This window comes from Vespa crabro, chromosome 1 (assembly GCF_910589235.1).
Source record: "Vespa crabro chromosome 1, iyVesCrab1.2, whole genome shotgun sequence".
Lineage (NCBI taxonomy): Eukaryota > Metazoa > Arthropoda > Insecta > Hymenoptera > Vespidae > Vespa > Vespa crabro.
This window is the reverse complement of record NC_060955.1, coordinates 4,841,120-4,861,703: the sequence shown is the minus strand read 5'-3', so window position 1 is coordinate 4,861,703 and position 20,584 is coordinate 4,841,120. Positions and strand designations below refer to the sequence as shown.

The window sequence follows — 20,584 nt, the reverse complement described above, 5'->3', positions numbered from 1 at the left end:
GGTATTAAAGAGGATTTGACGTTTAATTAATCTGACATAATTAATGTCTGTTTCAAAATAGATTGAATTTTTTTCTGAATTTAATGATTTCATTTTGACAATTAAATAAATTCTCTTCTTATTCTTTATCCATGTCTTTTTTTTTGTAGAGCTTTGGGACGTTGACTTTTTTCCTTTTTTTTTTTTTTTTTTATTGATAATATAGCAAATCCGGTGGTCACTCAAATATATCATTCTTTTGAACGAAATATTCAAGTGCTAATGCACTTACTGTCACGCGAAAGATCAGCATGCTCGTTCAAACACCCACGCGAGAAAAGACATGATACGACAAAGTCGTAGGATTATAGGACGAAAAATAGACCGAGAGAACGAAGCTAATTGTTTAACTCGAAAGATAATTCGTTTAACGACTTGTTAATTAAAAAAAATTTGCATACGCACCGTTGACCTGCATTTCTTTATCGTAATATACTCATTCAGCGAAGTGCTAAACTTGCTACATTTAGTATATGTATAATTATATAAATTATACATATATATATATATATATATATATATATATATATATATATATATATATATATATAAGTCGCATACGTCGAAAACAAGTATTAGAAAAATTAAAAACATTAGTCATTCTTATTATGATCAAAAATATGATTCATTTTCTTTCAAGATCTTTTCAACTTTCTCTTTGTTTGTTTGCTTGTTTACTTGTTCGTTTGTTTTCGAGATTTTATTATTCCTTCGATGTAATTCGGTTCATTAATTTTATCTATGTTTATGATTCAGCATGTTGATTCGTAAAGTTTGTAAATACGTATTGTTCAAACTCGAATTCGTTAATTCATTGTAGCAATAAATTGTTTACATCGACGAGAAGAAGGATTTTAATAATGTTGTGTAAAATATCGATATACGTTATATTTATGAACGGGGTTGATGCGTTGCGTGGTAACAACGTAGCGGTCCATGGCACAGTTCTCTCTTTCTCTCTTTCCTCTTTCTCCTCCACCTCTTTCTCTTCTCTCATCGTATTGATTTCTTGCTTTTACCCTCCATCTTGTCAGATGATGGTCCTATGTTGCGTTCCATGTGTAACTTGTGACTTACTTTCTTTTTTTTTTCTTTTTTTTTCCTTTTTTATGTATTACATGATCATAAAAAAAAAGATAATTTGAAAAAGAATTATTAAATATCGGACTTTCAGGATGTTTAAAAAAGTAAGAAAAGGATTTAGATGTTGTTTATCGAAACGTAGGATACATTTTTTACGCATCTTTAAACGTATCTCCTTGTGAGAAATGCGAAGAAAAAAGGGAGAGACAGAGAGAGAAAGAGAAAGAGAGAGAGAGAGAGAGAGAGAGAGAGAGAGAGAGAGAGAGAGAGAGAGAGACATAAAGCATATACGTGTGGGTTTGTGTGTGAGAGAGAGAAACACAGGAAACGACGGTAGAGGAAGGTAGAGGAAAGTTAGGGTTCGAAAGGGCAGACGCTAACATTAAATGTGCACAGGGCAAGCTATTTTTAAAACACGCGCTTTGCTACTTTCAAAAGGATGCGACACATCTTTATATTTCAAGAAAATACATGTTAATACATTGAATGCCCCGTAGTACATCGGTCATCTATTACTATATAGAATATTTTTTCTTAAGAGATTGGATTCCCGCTAATGGATAAAGAAACATTTTTTAATTAATAATAGATAATAATTATATGTTATGGCGCTTGTATTATATATTAAATTTTTCTCTGTATAATAATTATAATTATAATTTTTTTTTGTAAGTCAATATTATAACTCATGTTTTATAAATGTTTACAATGAATGCAATAACGTGGATCGTCCATGGCCTACGCGACCAGGATGGAAAGTTACGTTAAAATAGCCTGGCATCCAACGTGTTAATGACACGCGCTCACTAAAATGCTTGTTTGCTTCTTATTTACGCTCGTATACATGGATAACTTTAATTTGAAAAGTATTCTTTTCCTATTACGCATTGTTCCTAATGTTGAAAAAATTGTCGAATGCAAATAAGAAGATTGTTAGAATTGAGTCATGGAATTGAGTCATTTCATGGTTCTTTTCATTATCTGATTATTTTTTATTCTTAATCAGAGGTTATAAAACAAAAAGACAAATTTATCGTACTCTTTTTCATTATTCTTAACCTGGCGTTCTACCAAATGAAATTCGCGTATTCAGATCTTTTCCTTGAGTTCTGATAAGCCGTTCATTTTGCACTGGCATGTAGTCAAAAAATTATTATCCTTTTGTACCAGAAGAAATGGAATGTTCCAAGCTTGGATAAGGGATTATTTACGTATTTTCAGAGCTTGGAATTTGAGTTCAAACTAATTGAATTTATTTGTTCTCGAAAGTAAATATAACCATAAGCATGGTTATCGGAGCACGTTAGCATTCCTTTATCACATTCGTTAGCACAATTCTCGAAATGATCTCACATTCCCAAGAAAGTCGACTAGTTGGTCGTCATCAATCTAAGCTTCGGTGATGATGCATTAGGTCGCACGTTAATTACTTACTTTGCATTTCAGCACGAATAGCACGTATGTGTGTATCTACTACATCACCGAAATAGGTTTTGGATGAAATCTAAATTAAAGCTTTCTGGAAGTCCAGCGTTTCCTTATTGCTTTTAATGCCGTTTGCGATTGCCTTAGGATCTTACAAACTTCTGACTCGTCGCGTTCTCACGACATTAATTTCATACATATGTAATTGGAAATAGAATTTTAATGGACGAACATCATTCCTATTTGTCGATCATCGTTCTAACTAGCATTAGATAATCGGTGGAGTAGAAATATGTTCGGATGGCGAAAAAAAATAAGAAGGATCTCGATTCTTGTAACGCGTTATCCCTTTTTCTTTTGAAATAGGACCTTCGAAATAGAAGAGAGAGAAAGAGAGAGGGACACTCTCTTCAATTTGGTCCTTTTGAAAGTTCTTGTCCGATTTGATACACGGGTACGTACGTACGTACGTGTCGTCTAATTCCCCGTCAACAGCACATGCCGACAATCCGTTTTCGGTTCTATTCCGAAAATAGACAGGCTTTGATTCGGCGCTATAGATCCCTGGCTCGTTATTTTCAGAAGGGAAAAACATGAAAAGTCAACTAGCAATGTCCTTTTGCTGTCACGTTTTACTACGTGACCGTGTCTGATTCAGATGATTCTTATTTAAAGACTTTGATTCTTTTTAAATTCTACTCGATCGGAGGTACGCTTAGATACCTGATCGGTACCAATCGGGCCAGGTACAATTAAAACAAACGAAATCAATTCGTAAGGGTACACATATGTTGACACTTCTTTAATTCTTATCTATTTATTTTTTGTTTTGTTTTGTTTCAGTACCAACATGCCCCTGCAAGACATCACGATGAGCCAAACTTTACCATTGACAAATGGTGAGTGATATCACATTGACGATAAAATTATTGATAACATTTATTTACCAAACGATTCACAGGGTCTCACGAATAACCGGATATGAGTTTACGGTCTATAAACGAAGAAACAAATGATTTTGTTAAACGACCGCGAACGTATTACTACTGTAATAATCATGATACTTTATCGAGATGATTATGTTACTTATCGTGATGTATATCTTCTTGATAGAGATCGACTTCTTTTAATAACGTACCACTGATATATTGCAGATGACAATAGGATGATCAATTATCTCCCCCTTCCTCCTTAGCACACCCATCTTATTGCTCATTTCCGACGTAATTGACCCTTCATTGAGGTGTGTAATGATGTGACAATCTATAAACTACTTATTTTTCACGACTCGATGATGATAATCATAAGATATAACATAATTTTTCCTTTATATAATAGATATTTATATATTATCTATCTAATAATAATTATTATACATAGTATAGAAAATCAATTTTTAGAGTTACGAATATTATAATACAGGTAATTAAGAATATGCGACCTCCTTTTTTCTCGGATGAATTATTATTATTATTATTATTATTATTATTATTATTTTTTTTTTTTTTTTTTTTTATTAATACCTACGACGTCAACGACGACGATGAAGGAGAACATCGCGAAGGCGATGTCGTCTTAGCCAAAGCGGTCGACGGAGGACAGTGAGAATACTCACCTAATTGTACTCATCAAGATAAAAGAGAGGACAACGAACTTTCTTGCTAGTGGTTTGCACACCGGCTTAATCTGGTGTATCCACGGTATGGCGTAAATTTGGCCCTTAGTAGACGAATCTGTGCCAAATGTGTCGTTTCTTCTTTTGAACGCTCGATGCCGATAATATTTACGCGGTAACCGTCGACTTTAACAATCGAACGGCCTTCTACTCCCAAGTCTCTTTTATATCTTTACGTTTCTTGCCTCATAAATATTTATACAAAGGGGAGGGCGAATGGGGTGCCAGATTCGAATCGATCTTTCTCTGATTCGAAATTATTTGACTTTCGTTTTTCGCGCCTAAACGTTCAGATTTACGAAAGACGTAAACGATATATGTACATGCATACGAGTTTCGCGTACGCAATCGTTTTATTTAACGAGCTTCGAGTTTCAACCAATTGAAAATAACGTGGAGGTCTGATTAATGTCGATCGCTAGAACGCTATTAGGAATTTAGGACACCTGTCTCACGGCGCCAAGCGCCGCTATGGCTGGCGACGAACGACAAACTCAGTTTTCATTCGGGACGATAGACCGAATTTGCGAAGTCAGCGAAAAAAAAAGAAAGAAAGAAAAAAGAAAATAAAAGAAGAGAAGTGTTACTTCATTGCGAGACGACGATCATTCGCCCTGTCAAAATTCGTTCATCGCGATCTCGGATTACAGGAAGCGGTGATCCATTTATTTTGGCGGTTCACAAACGTTTTTAGTGGTAAGAAGTGGGAGGGCGTCGCGACGCCTCGCGTATTTATTTCTGTAACACAGTGCTTGCCATGATCGTCGCCTGCGTTATTCTACGTTATACTATATAGATGCGCGCATTGCGATGTAAAATCTACGAAATTCATAAAAAAAATTCTCTACGCGTTAAAAATAAACGATAGAATTCCGTCGTATGTAGGATATTAGATTAATTTGGATTTGAACGTGACTATTCGCATTTAATAAATTACATTAGATAAAAAAAAAAAAAAAAAAAAAAAAGAGAAAAAAATCAGAGAAAGATATCATGATTATTTGAAAATTCAACAAATATAAGAACATATGCTTTTCGATCGATTATTTCGAAAAATAGAGAGAAACGAGTTGAAACGAATACTAAACAATTCTACTGGCAGTATTTGCGAGTAGTAAAACGCGTGTTAAAATTCTGATCGCCTTAGAATAAGTCGTAAAGTTATTATTTTTAACCACCGAAGACTGTCCAGCCGGTAGCCGTAGAACCCAATGATGAACGCCGTTTGCTGCGTAGATTCAGACTTCTTGGGAGAAGAGATGAAGTTCTTGTAAAAAAGGGTGGAACGCAATCGGAAAGTCTAGCATGGTTGCATGCTAAGATGATTTCCACGGTTTTATTGCGGGTAGGTCAGGCCAGATTGGAGAATTGCCCGCCAAAATAGACTGTTCAAACCGTTCCGGCCTAAATGTGTCATCTATAAATACGAGAGCCCGGTTGGTACAAGAGAGAGAGACAGAGAGAGAGAGAGAGAGAGAGAGAGAGACAGAGAGAGACAGAGAGAGACAGAGAGAGAAAGATAGAGAAGGTTTGGTACGCATCGATACACTTGCAGAGAAATTATCCGAGTATAATTCGCACATATTCGTGAGTCATACGTCGTTTCCCTGCACCTAGACACCTTGTCCCTCGGTTTTCTTCTTCTTTTTTTCTTCTTCTCTTTCTTCATCGTCATCTTTTCTTTTTTATTTTTTCTTCTTTTTTTTTTTTTTTCTTTATATTTTCTTTATTTTTTCTTTTTTTTTCGCCGTCTGAAACAAGCTTGTAAGCCGTCACTGTCGTTGACCGTTTCGTCGTTGCTTTATTATTAGACTCTCTCGATAACACCTCTCGAAGAATCATAGCGATTTATTTCTTCTTTTTCTCTTTCTTTTTTCTCTCTCTCTCTCTCTCTCTCTCTCTGTCTTTTTCTTTAGTGTTTCAAGCATGGAAAGACAACGAACATCGAAGAGATGATATCTTTTTAAATGTTGGAGAATTGAACTAAAACCGATGATTTTACGAATCTCGAGAACAGATCTTACTAAAAATACGGCGTCCTTGGTCTCCCCAAAAAAAGAAAAAAAAGAAAAAAAAAGAAAAAAAAAAAGAAAAAAATCTACGAATATGTAGGAAACTTTTGAAAGATAATATATATATATATATATATATATATATATATATATATATATATGTATATATAGATACACATAGGTATCTTCTTTCCATGCGAACTCGGTAGACCTTAGATAAGCTTAAGCTTTTAGAACTAGAAAATCGGACGTGCTTCTTCGAACTCGTAACCTTCAAAAACGAACGTCTAACATGATGTGATATAGATTCGAAATATAATTTTAACCGCAGGTTGTCTTACGAAGCAACCTTTGGCTAAGACGATCGTTCGTCGTTTCAGTTTCGATTCGTGCTGTCGATCGTACAGAAATTTATTTCTCTTTCTCTTTGTCCTTTTTTTTTCCTCTCTTCGTTTCATTCTTCCCGAAAAAAAAAGAACATGTACAGTGTATCGAGTATCTAGGAAGATAATCAACGTTTGATATTGACGTAAATATGTAAAAAAAAAAAAAGAAAAAAAGAAAAAGAGAGAGAGAGAGGAAGAGAAAATCTTTGTGAATGCCTGTTCCTTGTGGTATGGGATGTGATAGCTCAAGGTTAGATCTTCCATCGATCTCGAAAGACAACGAGGATAAGCCCATAAGGATCGAGATTAAATTCGGTAAGATAATCGATATAGACACGATTCGAGCTTTTAATTGATCAGAAATTATTCATCCGTAATGAGACGCATGCGCGATCGAGATATTCGATCATCGATATATAATAATTACGAATGAATTGGAGAATAAAATTACAATGGCGTCTTCCGTCTCTATGACGGAATAACGAAGGATTGCAAGTTTGTAAGATCGTAAGTTTGGAAAATTGTAATTGGCGAAGACTTAGAGAATGATCGTGATCGTAGTAATAATGTATTTCGATATAGCGATACGTACATATATATTGAAAATGTTGTTAGAGTTATCATCGAATATTCGAGTGTTATTTAACGCGTTGATTTTTCATGTTACGTTACAGGTACAAGTTCAAAATCACCTGGGAAAACTTCTCCTATTAGTGGTATCGAGGGTGTACCAGGAATGGCATCAGCGGGGGTGGGTAGAACGATGAAGGAGTATGAGGATCAGCTCGGTGCTTTGAAGAAAGAGAACTTCAATCTAAAATTGCGAATATATTTTCTCGAGGAACGTATGGGCATTACTTCCGCCGACGAGGGTGCGATTAAAAAGAACATCGAGTTAAAGGTCATTATCCGAGTGCCAAGTAGTAGTTGTCCATCGATCGTTGAACCCGCGTTTGTTTTTTTTTTTTTTTGCATGTATATAATATACCTATAGATATAATAATCTCTCATTTATATTGAAAAGATCGATAATGTTTTATCTATACAGATATTTAACTAACGAAAAATATATGTATGCTAACGCTTTAGGTCGAAATCGAATCGCTTAGGAAGGAGTTAGCTGAGAAGCAGGAACTTCTTAGCCAAGCGGCAAAGGCATTTGAGTTGATTGAGGAACAAAAGGAAGTCTCCTCGCGGAATCAGGCACAATATGAGCAATCGCTTGAGAAGGAGCGTGAAAGGATCGTGCAATTGGAGAAAGGTCGGTAAAATAATTCAATTGTAATTTATATTTATTTTTATGAAAAGAGTATTTAAGTGAATTCGTTCGGTTATTTTATTTTATTTTATTTTTTTTTATTATTTCTTATTTTTTATTTTTTTTATTTTATTGTTTCCTCCCCTCCCTTTCTTTTCCAGAACTCGAGGAATATCGAGAAAGAGCAAGTGACGCTTCAGTTTTTTACAAAGAAGCGTTTGGTGTTACGCCAGAGAAAGCTTTGGAAAATGAAGAAAAGCTTCATCAAATGGAAGAACTCGTTGCATCCCTCGAGGCGGAGGTAAGTGTCGTTAAAAATCATTTAAATTCTATAGTATTCAAATTATGACGGTAGAAATGATACTTCTTCGCGTTGTATCTCTTCGCAATATAGTTGCAATAAACGGCAGTGCTAACGGTCACTTCCTTTTGTTACCACAAATATAACGTAGCTCGATAAGCTTACTGTTAAAAGAATTAATCAGTATGCTAGTATTCGTTGAAGAGATTGCAAACACGTTTATACGGAACAGACATTCTTTTATGAACATTTATCATCCGTTTCTTCTTCATTTACACTGTTTTAAGATAAGAACCATCATTTGTATGTTTAACGCGTATGTAAGAATAAAATTAGTAAATTTCCGTTGATAGTTGAAATAAATTTCTCGGTTATTCGTTAGATCGATCAGATTAATTTTTTTTTGTTTTCTTTTTTCTTTTTTTTTTTTTTTTTAATTTTGTTTTTTAATGCAAACATACGAATTGTCTTGTTTAGGTAAGACAAATAAGTGCTAGCTTAGAAGAAGAACGTGAATGGGCACAAGAATTGGAAAGCGAAAGGGATCAATTTAGAGATCGTTTAAGCGCAGAAATACAAACGAGAGAAAATCTGACTACCGAAAGGATACGAGATATGGATGAATTAAGAGAACGAGTTAGAGAATTGGAGGATCAAGTTTTTAAAAAGGATACCATCGTTCAGCAATATAAAAGTGAAATAAGTGAAAAGGATAGAGCGATTAAGGAGAAAAATATATTACTGGAAGAAAAGTGTAGATCATACGAGGAAATATGTTCGGTTTCCGATAGAAGAAAAAGACAGATTGATCAGTTGAGAATGTCTGTGAAAGCAAGGGACGACGCTCTGACTGATCTAAATAATAAACATCGTGCTCTTTTATCTCAGGTGAAGAAAAAATTTTTTTTCTTTTTTTTTTTTTTCTTTTTCTTCTTTTTTTATACAAATTCCAAGATGAATTCAACGTAACATTTATTCTTACATTCGGTTATTCCTCTTCCAGTTTGAAAACGGCTATACAAAACGATCACCGGTAAGCAGCCCCTCGACAGTAAGTCCATTTATAGAATCCGTGTCGCCAAGGATGGCACAAAAACTAACTTGTCTGCAGGGTTCAACGAATAACGACAGTGCTGTATTTGAACGGGAAACGAACAAGGAAAGATTCATCAAAGTTAAATCGCCTACAACAACCATGACAACCAGTATTGATGAAATGGAAACTAATAGATTGGCGAAGGTAGATTTTCATCGGTCTAAAAATTCTCTTTTCCTTCGTTTTATATTCATATTGTTATTAATATGCAAACGTATATCTATTGACAGGAATTGGAAGAAAAGGATCAAGAGTTGAAGAGACAGGAGGAAGAAAAAAAACAGTTGATATTGAAATTGTGTAACGTGCAAAAGCATGTAGAAATAACGGATCAAAATTTCAAAAAGATGGAAGGTGAACATCAGAAGGCGGTTAAGATGATTCAAGGATTTATGGAGAGGCAACAACAGATGGAAGATAAAATTGCGAGGAAAGAACGGAAGATAGCGGAATTGGAAGCTGTATTGAATATTAGGTCATCTGGACAGGAGGATACAAAAGCAACAAGAAGACGCGATGGGTCTGGCAGAAAGGATTACAATGTTGAAATTACAGAAAATCCAGAACGAGATGATAGCAATCAGGTCGATATTACAATTTATGGACTTTACTCGATTATCTCTATGTTTTTGAACAAACACATTTTAGAGAAGTAAAATACGATCGTTTTGAGGTAAAATATCAAAATCAAAAGTGAAGTTTATGAAACATAGAGATATTATCGTAGAAGCAAGGTTACAATCTCTATTTGAATTATAAGAACAAATGCATGACTTAGTACATCAAACTTTTTTGTTTCTTTCAGAATCACTGAATTTTTCTTCTTCTACTTCTCCTTCTCTGCTTTATGCCATCACTACTAGCAATGCATGAACAATTACTGCTATGAACATCATTCATTATTTCGACTGTCTTGCAGCATAAACAGGCAATAACGTATTAATTAAAAAAAAAAAAAAGAAAAAAAAAATGCTTTTCAGTAAATATATAGTCACATATAAATTACGAAGATACAGATATATTCTCTAATATTTATCATAATGATTAACTCTTTGCATTATTATTATTATTTTTTTAATCATTTTCTATGCTCTCTTATATGTGACTATATCGATTGCAAGATTTAGCACTTTTTGAAGTATAATTCTCGACAGATATTCAAACGTTTTCTTATTTGAATGAATAGTTAACTTCGAGAATTTTTATATTAATCGTCTTTGGTACAAATGCGATTCTATGACAAAAAAAGAAATCAATGAAGAGTTCGTACTTATGAATGCAAAAAGAAAATGTTACGTTTCATGAAATCTTTATTTCTGATTAAATTTATAGTATCAATTAGATTTATTAAAGCACACAAAAAAAAATGCCAATATTATATTGTAGATTTTTATCCGTCCGTTCGTGCATATTTGGATGTTGTAAATAATCGTTAACTTATTTTTGACACATTAAAAATAGTACCCAAAATATCTTGTGTGTGTTTTTTTTTTTTTTTTTTTTCATTTTCGTTAGAAAATTTTTGGAAAAAATTGGGCATATGGAAAGATAAAAACTACAAAAAAAAAAAAAAAAAAAAAAAAAAAAAAAAAAAAAAAAGAAATTCGTATTTACGAGCTACATTAGGTATCACATTTTTGTTTATTATTTTATTCTTTTCTTTGATTTTCTTTGATTTTCTTAGATAAAAACTTTGACGAACGTTATACTTCTTCAGCATGAATGAATCCTACTCGTCCGTTTCGGGATATTGTTGATAATATAATTATGAAGTCGATGACGTAATTAAAAAGAAAATAAAAAGAAATTACAAAATTTCCTTAAGAAATATCGTGCAAAATCACGTGATGTCCGGGCTTCATGGAATCTCGGCGATACCAAATTGAAAGCACGCATGCCGTCTAATAATAGTGATCGTGTGTCCCAACTCTTGCAGTCCACGCTCGGCAGTGTTCGCACGAAAATTCATCTCGACTGGTTAATCACCATCGTGTGGTTTACCTTCAACGAACGAACGACCAATAAGAATAAATTAATTAAAATAAAAATCACGCACAGTTCGTCGTTACGCGGTTCTTAACGTCGCGTGTCGTCCAAAAAAAGAAAAAAAAGAAAAAAAAGAAAAACGAGAAAAGTCTTTTGCTCTTTCTTTTTCTTTTTTTTTTTCTTTTTTCTTTAAAGAGAAAAAAGAAAAAATAAAAAAAATAAAAAAATAAAAAATAAAACATAAAAAAAGAAGAAGAACAAAAGAAAGAGAGATTTCTATCTCACACTTCGAGAATATAAAAAAAGAATTGTTTTATTAATTAAATGTGTCTATTATTCGAGTAGAACAATAGCAACGATCGTTCTTATTGGTTCAGTATCATCACGTTTCGAAAAAAAAAAAAAAAAACGATAAACGAAGTACTACGGTCATTCACAGTGCTAATTACATTTTAGCACGCGTTGAATACTATTTGGGATTCGATCATTTTCTTTTCCTCTCTTTTTCTCTATCTCTCGCTCTCGCTCTCGCTCTCGCTCTCTCTCTCTCTCTCTCTCTCTCTCGCTCTCTCATTATTTTTTTTTCGTTCTTTTTTTTTTTATTTTCTTGATTGTCATTCTATCTTTAAACGATTGGAAAGTTAAACTTAGTACGCGTAAAATATGTTCTCCTGTTTGTGTGCCTCAATGCGGATGGAGGTAGGTGTATCGCGGTATAAAACATATGTTGATATCTCGTTTAAGCACTAGACAATCACATCGAGAATATAATTTTACTTTTCTTTTTTAGATATACTCATGTTCTTTTAATTTTCCTGTTTTCTTTCTTTCTTCTTTTTTTTTTTTTTTCTTTTTTAAGCGACCGTGTTTTAAGATGCATTGCAGGCAGGATACTTCTAAATGTGTACAAATAAAAAAACAACAATAAAAAGAAGAATTGAAATTAAAGAATTTTTAATTTTAATTAGTACGCAAATAGAATTAAATACGGTGTTGTTGTTTTCAAGAGAACAATCGAATAGGAATTACAAATTGAATCTTTTTCTTTTAGGGTCCGGCCGTTATCACGATTGTTCCCCCGCGCTCTTGGCCAAAGAAAACGAAAAATTAATTCTCGTTGAAAAATCGAATTCCAGTAGTCTACATATACTCACTTTTTTGTTATATGATAATGATAATTAAATAGAAATAGAGAATTTTTAATTTTCTTGTCCGATCATCATTCTCAATCGAATACGAACTGTGTTGTTAGCATTTCTTTCTGTAAAAAATCATGCCTGTAATTAAATTTGTTTTTTCAATAAAAAAAATGTCTTTCGGTCTATATTGGCCCGTTTGAGTTTTATTCATGGTGAAAATGCTTTTCTGTGTGCAGCAACGGTTTGAGGAAATGGAAGCCAAAATAAACGACCTGCGAGATGAGATAGAGACAATCAAGGAGGAGAAACATCGTTTGGAAAAGCAAATACAGGTCGAATCAGAGGTATGTTTATTTTATTTTTGTTTATTTTTCTAAATCCAAATTATTCAATTTTTCTTGAGATATTTCTCCCTTCCCCTCTTCTTTGCGTTACATAGTAAGAAAAAAAAAAGAAAAAGAAAAGAAAAAAAAATATTTTCATTTCACAGGAGTTACAAGAACGAATCAACGACAAAGATCAACGAATAGAATCTTTAGAAATAGAAAAGAATACGATGAAAGAAGAATTGCAAGATAAGATCATCGAACTCGACAAGTTGAAATTATCTATCGTGGAAACTCCGACTAATGAATTCATCGAATCTACGGAGCAACAAAAATTGATTCGAGAACTTCATTCACGTAACGCAGAAATCGTTGAGAAGAATCAGAAGATCGAACAATTGACCAAAGAGTTGCAAGTGAAGACACAAAATCTTCAAAAATTGGTAAATACCGAGTTATGGAGTAAAAACAAAGAAATCGCTAAATTGCATAATCACATGACGGCAAGCAATCAATTGGATAGAAGTCGTAGTAAAACTGATATTTCTCAGGAAAGTGCTAGTACACATCTGGGAACTCTTATTAAGGAATTAAATGAGATTGGTATCAAAGTATCATTTACCAATGAAGTGATTCAATTGAATTACGTGAATGGTAACGAGTCCATAGACGTTAAAACGATGATCGAGTACGTTCAAAAATTGGTAGAAAAGAAGAACGAATTAGAAAAGGAAGTGGATTATCTTAATTGGTTGAAACTGGTCACAAAGCCTGACATTGCTGCGGAAATTGATGGATGTGAGAATGAAAGTGAAAGAACGAGAAGATATTGCGAATTGTTACGTGCTCATTTGAAGGATCTCGTGAAATTGATGAAGGACATCCTTAAGAACGCGAATCACATTGATGCGATTAGTCGTGAACATAATAAAATTGTATTGGACGTACTTCTAAGTTCGAATATATTTTCCGATGATTTTGCACAAGTTTTAGAAGGGATGACCAAAAACGTTATGACGTTTGGTATTAAAAAATCGATCGAAAACAATGAAAAAACCGATAGTGCCGTGAAAAAGAGTTATTCCGAAAATGTTTTGGATTTAGCTAAAAGTCATACAACAACGCAATCGGATTCGGAAGCTTTCTCCGAACCTGATAGAATAGTATCCATGGCTAGGATCGGTTTGCAAGAAACTCAACACAAATCTGTGAATCGCTCTAGATTTAGCAAACATACGAAAACGTTTAGCGATTCGGAGGATTCGATGGATTATATACCATATCATAAAACTTATCAAGATGATTTACACGATCTTGATGCGAATCATCATATACAGGAACTAAAAGAAACAAATAATCTTTTGTATTCCGAATTGAGCGCTCTGAGGAACGATCTTACTACCAAAGTTGACTATGATATCGTATGTAATTCATTTTTCTTTCTTTCTTTTTTTTTTTTTTTTTTTTCTTATTTTAGATTCTATTTTCATGCCACACGTATGTCTATTTCTTTTCTATTTTTTTTTAGATATTCGATGAAAAGCTGATACCGCTCATTTTGAAGCTTGAGAAATCGCAAAAAGTTTGTGAAAAATTGCAATCGTCGTTAGAAAAAAGAATACATGAGTGTCATGTTTTGAGAAGAGAGAGTAAACAGAACAGTATACGTAAAGGACAATTGGAAAAGAAAATAGCCGATGTGGAGAGTATGGTAGCTGAAATGACTAAACAAAAAGCTGAACTCTTGCAGTATAAAGAAAACACGGAAAAGAAGACAGCGGAAATGTTAATGGCACTTAAGAGAGAAAACGAACGAGTAATTAATGCCTTGTTTTTTTATTTTAATTAAATTTAGATTTAAATAATCTAACTATATTGCAATCATTTTTATATACATGTTTTAGTTGAGATCAAAAATCAGAACGATGGAAGAGGACAACGAAACTGCCAAAGTGAAAATATCAGCCTTGACAAAAGAATTGGATCATCTTACTCTTTTACACAGTCAAATTCTCGTCGAAAATACGAAATTAACTAACGAGAAATTGAGACTTGAACAAGAAGTACGAAAAACCGATAACAGATACGATATGGCTGTTCGTTTAATGCAAGATAAATTTAATAAAGAGGTATACGCTTATCGAACTATTTATTATTTTCATCATGACTTTTTTTTTTAAAGTAATCAACATAACACATATGGAATTTTCTTTTTGCACAGATCTCAGATTTGAATCAAATCAATGATTCGCATAGAGCAAGAATGGAAGAACTCGAAGCTACTAATAAAGAACTCCGAAGACACGTTGCTGTTTGTGAAACTAGCGATTCAGCACCAAGTTCAAGTGGTGTTTCTTCTATACCAACAGAAAGCACATTGAAACAAACATGCGAAGATATTATTCAAGAATATCAAACCTATAATGTAAGTATTTACAAATGTCAATGAGTCTTTTAATAAAAGAATCATTGATGAATCATTCTTTGTAATTATTACAGCCTTCGCAATATTGGCAACCAATAAATTACCAAACTCTCGGTGGACGGAGTAAATCCAGTTGTTCACCTGACTTAGGCATTGAAAGTGATGCAGCAGTTACAACAGTAAGACCACTACAAGATACTTTAAAGATTACCGAATCAATGACTAATTTACTCAGCGATGATGACAACGGTAATAGAAATACTGCTGTTCGAGAGGTAGACAGCGATAGTCCATTGCCAATCGAAGGTACGTTTAAATTTATTAGATTTTATCTTTGAGATTTTATATTCTTTCACATGGTAATATTGCTCATTCATATATATGTATATACATACTTATATATATATATAAATATATATAAGTATGTATGTATGCTGGTATGTATGTATGTATGTATGTATGTATGTAAAAATTTGTTCACTAATTATATCTTATTGCTTTTATAGCAATTTTAGCTGGACATAAATATAGTATGTATCTCAGATAAACAATTTAATTGTTGTGCTTTGTTGTAGTCTATTTAATTTAGATAAAAATTAGCGATCAGTGCTTATTTCTTTTCGTATTTTTAGCACTTTATATATTTTTAGTCAATAATTTAATACCATTCAGAATATACTATTTTTGCTTATATTAAAAAAAAAAAAAAAAAAAAAAAAAAACAAAACAAAAAAAAATGTTATGCAACGTGAAAATCTGTTCGCTTACCACGTTTATGAGCTCATTTGTAATGAAAAATTTGAATTATAATTAGTAATATTTTTTTATTGATGAATCTCATAGGTCTTGATGAAATAGAAGCACTCAAGCAAGAAAATGAAATGCTGAAACGGAGGTTAATGAAAACGAGAAGAGCCCTGGAAGATACGTTTCAACATTTATCGACCTCGAACAAAAACAAGAAAAATGTTGAAAAAGCAATCACTAAACAACTGATGATTACTAAAAGTATACTAAAGAAAACGAGAACGTACGATGAACCATTGGAGAACTAAAGAAAAATAAATATAAAAACCAAAATAAATTTAATATGTCTGTAGAAGAGAACGCAGATACAAAATGGACAAGGTTTTACTTAACCAATTTGCGTTAATCTTCAAATTGTCCACCACGCATCGTCCAGTTTTTATTGTTACGTATTTTTCAATCCAACTGTTATACTATTCTACAGACTGTTGTTATTTTTTTTAAACGAAACATTTCGAAGTGACACGTATAATGTTACGAGTACTAATAACAGCGATATTCTATCATTGTAATTTTTGTAAAACAAAAGAAAAAAAAAAATATTTTCTTACTACAACGAAATGTTTTGGAAAGGAAACGAGAATGAAACCATTTTTGTGCTTTTTAAAATACGCGACTGTATAATACGATATTTGTATATACTTATGGAGAAAGATTGCACGCAAAACATTGTATAAATCCTTTTTGATTTATACGTGCGTTAGTGACAGTTCTTTCTCCCTCTATCTTTTTTTTTTTTCTTTTTCTTTCCTATGGAGTAAGTTCTTGATTATGAACTTATTCTTCAATTAATTATTTTATCGATTACATGAAATCACACTCGCGAGTTTAAAGGTGTGCATCATTATACGGCATCTGTACATAGTCTTCATAAATAAAGTGCCATTAATATTTGCGGTTTGAAATATCTCTTTTTTTTTTTTTCGTTATTTAGACGCATTTATTCCTATTCTTTATTTTTATTTTTCTTTACACAGAAAATATTATACTAAATTTTTAATTTATGGACAAATGCTTCGTCTAGATCGCGCTTCATTACCGAAACGACATTGGTATACGAATAAAATACGAATTAACATAGATTATGATAAATTTTTATTATCACTTGATGACTAGATAATAATATAAAGATCCGTAATAACCGATTTCGGTGAAGTTGCGAACTGCTGCGATAATCACACGCATATTTTTGTCCGTCAAGTTCGGTGAGGAGCACAAAATCAGTTTTTTTTTCTTTTTTTTCTTTTTTCTTTTTTTTTTTCTTCATATTGTACAACATTTCACTCTTTCTTAGTCGTTTAATACATCTTTCTTAACGCTTTTTCTTCGCTTCTTTCCTCATGATAATTGAATTTGTAGGCAGAATGATTAGGAAGAGGGGTATACGTATATACAATTCTACAGTGACACTTTTTCAGTAGCACGCTGCTATATATGATCAAGAACTGTAATCAAAATCTGATGGCAATTACGTGATGAGTGTATATTTTTTTTCTTTTCTTCCTTTTTCCTTTTTTTCCCCCTTAGAATCGAATAAGACGAATCAAAAACAATTATTTTACGTACAAATATCTCAGTTTGATTTTTCGAGGTCGATTGATCGTTCCATGAATTCCTACTTATATTCTGAATATGTCTGTCTTTTCTGAAATTAGATATCTTATCTTGTTCGAGTTAACCGCAGATAGATTCACGATTCTTATATATTTTAATCTATATACCAAATATAATACGTATATAAATATAATACGTAATATAAATATACTATGTACGTATGTAGAACATCGAATGAGTTACTTGCGATTAATACGCACAACAGTGTTTTAGAGAGCCGGTGTTAAAAAAAAAAAAAAAAAAAAAATAAAAGAATTCATTGAGCAAAAATTTTATGCAAGAGATACGAATCGATAAAGATTCAGTTTCGATTACAGTTCCCGCATGTAATATACGCGATTATATGCTTCATTTAATGATACGAGATGCACGTAGAATTATCATCGATAAACTTGTAGAAAATCCGATGATGGTGCGGAAAGAGATCCCTTTTATTTTATTTTATTTCCTTTTTTTTTTTTTTTTCCCTTTGATTCGCAACATTATCGCACCTTATCTATGTGCACAATAAAATTCATCTGTGTACTTTTATTTTTGTTCATTCTTTTTCTCTATCTCCCTTTGTTTCTTTGTTTTCCTCGAAGAACGCGTATAAAATTTGAAATAAACCAGAAGGAACGAAAAGTTGTTTATATCATTCGCCGGATTTTATTTTTCGATATATTATTCATTATCGATCGAAACCAGAACAATTATTTTGATCATGTACATATTTTCGATTTTCACTTTCTATAAACTAATTGCAATTTTGATTATCACGATTTGTTCAATCTGTTTTGTTCTAGTATGATCGATCGATCGCAAATTTTTGCGAACAAGTAAAATTTGATTTTATTACAAGTATCAACGAAGGGATCTGCATTATCGACTCTTGTATTTATGATTTAGATACTTAGAAAATAATAACTTTGATCATGGAATATATCCTTTGTACTATTTTATGTAAATGAAATGACTAAACGTTCTAACTTTTGAAAAGTGTAAACGATTAAGAGATAATCCGTATGGTGAAATAATTGTGCTCATTGATTCTCAGAAAAGTATATCTTTTGTAAAACACATATCTTCACCTACAAATCGTGTTTTACTTTTGATTACAAATTCTCATTAGAATTAATACTTCATTTGTTAATCGGACATCGATTTATAATATTTATCTTGTAAAGAAAATTATTGGTCATTTATATGACACTCGTAAGAAGATAACTACAGTTTTCTTCTGAATTTAATCTTCTAGAATTTGTAATCAATGTGTCTTCTTGAAACGCAGTAAGAATATTTCAATTATTTTTGCTTGAAATATTTCATAGAAAAAAATCAAATTATTAGCCCCATGACAATTAGAAATTTGGGCAGAAGATTCAATTAAAAATTTATCACTTATACGGAACACACGATATTAAATATAACAACTAAACAGATACTTCGGGGGAAATAAAGACGTATCTATTAAGAAATGGTATCTATAAGTAAAAGTATCGATCGTTTACTATCTCGATAAAAATATTGAATGTTAAAATATCTTTCAAAATAGACAGATTACCAGAAGATATAAATTTCTTTTTTTTCTAATTATGTCGTCAAATAAAAAGAAAATATTCCATAATATATTTGGACTATTCCATTCGAATAGTCACAAAATATGGCTACGCGAGTTTTCTTTTTCTTTCAAGTCTATGAGACTTCGAGCTACGCAAGAATTTCCACGAAAGCTGACTTCGATAGTTATACACGATCAATACCTTGAAAGAGCTACCGGCTCGATAACGATAGATAAATAGATACGTCCGTGCATGTTTGTGTACGTTACTTACGCGACTGTTCATCGATGCTGGAATTTCCAGATTACATCTCCCGAAATATTACGCCGAAATTCATTTATCACGAGTCGAATTTAATACACTCGCGATGAGTCGCCTTTGATTTCCGTCGTGTTGTCATTAGATCGTACGCGATTGGTGGTAGGGACGCTTCACTTTTTCGCATTTGTTTGAATGGAAAAAACCAACGTTAAAACGTCTTAAGATAGAGTTTGATTGATCATGAGAGAGTCAAGCTATAGATCGTTAAGATTTCGTACTTGAATTCCATTTGTTTTTTCTTTCTTTTCTTTTTCAAGTACTTCATCGTTCGATACTCTTACATTTTTATATTTTACATATAAATAATACTTATATGACGTCAAATATACACACGAAATAAGAGAACGTCGATCGCGATTATTACGATAAGATTCATTACTGTCTTTCATTATAGAAATCTTTCAATTATTGGCGCGAAAAAGAACGGTGCATTCATAACATTTTTTCATCGTTCATGCGATGCTTTCGAATAGACCGAAGTTACGAATATATTTTGAAGTTTCGATTGAAACAAAATCATAATAGTATCAAATAAATAATTACAATGATACCGAATTACCGATAATAACTTTTTGTTTAAATTACTATCATCACCCAAAATTTACATTCGATTTACTGTATTACTCGAGCGTCTTTCTTGAACTCATTTCGTAATTTTCAAACCGTTCTGTTTTTCAATTTCGCGCCTTTTTTTTTATTAACCTTTCGTTTCGAGGCAATATAGAATTTGTACATAAATGAATTCGAATAAATCGCAACGCGTAGTTACTTGTCGTAAGTATATTGACATAAATGTGTAATCGGCTAGAACGACGATGACGACGACAACAACGACGACTCTAACGGAAGAGATCTGAGGACACGCGATTCTTCTCATTTGTCATAATCTCAAGGAGAGTCTGTCGTCAGGTAAGTGTTCCGTAGCGTTGCATTATTTTAGACGGTATTCGATTTCGTTCGGCTTTGGCGGGTTATGTGGCGTAATGTGAGTGGTGATGAGCGTGCGAGGGTGGCTCTCCAAGCCAGGAATCCGGTGAGGGTGGAAAGTCGGGGTAACCACCGCCGCCACCACCACCGCCACCACCACCACCCCCGCTCGATTCGTTGCTAAGATCCGATGCAGGTCCTGGTACCATACCTCCTGGACCTC

At 32.8% G+C, this 20,584-nt stretch overlaps 2 protein-coding genes across 12 annotated transcripts in view; one reads left to right on the top strand and one right to left on the bottom strand.

Annotated features, from left to right (window-relative positions):
• The window catches only part of LOC124432660 (interaptin), a 19,910-nt gene extending 3,047 nt beyond the window's left edge, over nucleotides 1-16,863 (top strand). For 2 of the 6 annotated variants that reach the window (XM_046981713.1, XM_046981711.1), the window contains 15 exons: nucleotides 3,391-3,446; nucleotides 7,295-7,521; nucleotides 7,710-7,881; nucleotides 8,040-8,179; nucleotides 8,657-9,067; nucleotides 9,183-9,419; nucleotides 9,506-9,859; nucleotides 12,637-12,744; nucleotides 12,891-14,147; nucleotides 14,255-14,542; nucleotides 14,631-14,855; nucleotides 14,948-15,151; nucleotides 15,226-15,457; nucleotides 15,658-15,681; nucleotides 15,995-16,863. In XM_046981713.1, the coding sequence (XP_046837669.1) occupies nucleotides 3,391-3,446; nucleotides 7,295-7,521; nucleotides 7,710-7,881; nucleotides 8,040-8,179; nucleotides 8,657-9,067; nucleotides 9,183-9,419; nucleotides 9,506-9,859; nucleotides 12,637-12,744; nucleotides 12,891-14,147; nucleotides 14,255-14,542; nucleotides 14,631-14,855; nucleotides 14,948-15,151; nucleotides 15,226-15,457; nucleotides 15,658-15,681; nucleotides 15,995-16,206 (4,147 nt within the window). In that variant the 3' untranslated portion in view covers nucleotides 16,207-16,863. Of the gene's footprint in view, nucleotides 1-3,390; nucleotides 3,447-6,602; nucleotides 6,936-7,059; nucleotides 7,128-7,294; nucleotides 7,522-7,709; nucleotides 7,882-8,039; nucleotides 8,180-8,656; nucleotides 9,068-9,182; nucleotides 9,420-9,505; nucleotides 9,860-12,636; nucleotides 12,745-12,890; nucleotides 14,148-14,254; nucleotides 14,543-14,630; nucleotides 14,856-14,947; nucleotides 15,152-15,225; nucleotides 15,458-15,657; nucleotides 15,682-15,994 lie in introns of those variants that run through there. The other 4 variants (XM_046981714.1, XM_046981715.1, XM_046981716.1 and 1 more) reach the window with 4 other exon arrangements.
• Nucleotides 16,678-20,584, bottom strand: part of LOC124432664 (LIM/homeobox protein Lhx3) — a 36,057-nt gene continuing 32,150 nt past the window's right edge. For all 6 annotated transcript variants that reach the window (XM_046981720.1, XM_046981723.1, XM_046981718.1 and 3 more), the window contains one exon: nucleotides 16,678-20,584. In XM_046981720.1, the coding sequence (XP_046837676.1) occupies nucleotides 20,406-20,584 (179 nt within the window). In that variant the 3' untranslated portion in view covers nucleotides 16,678-20,405.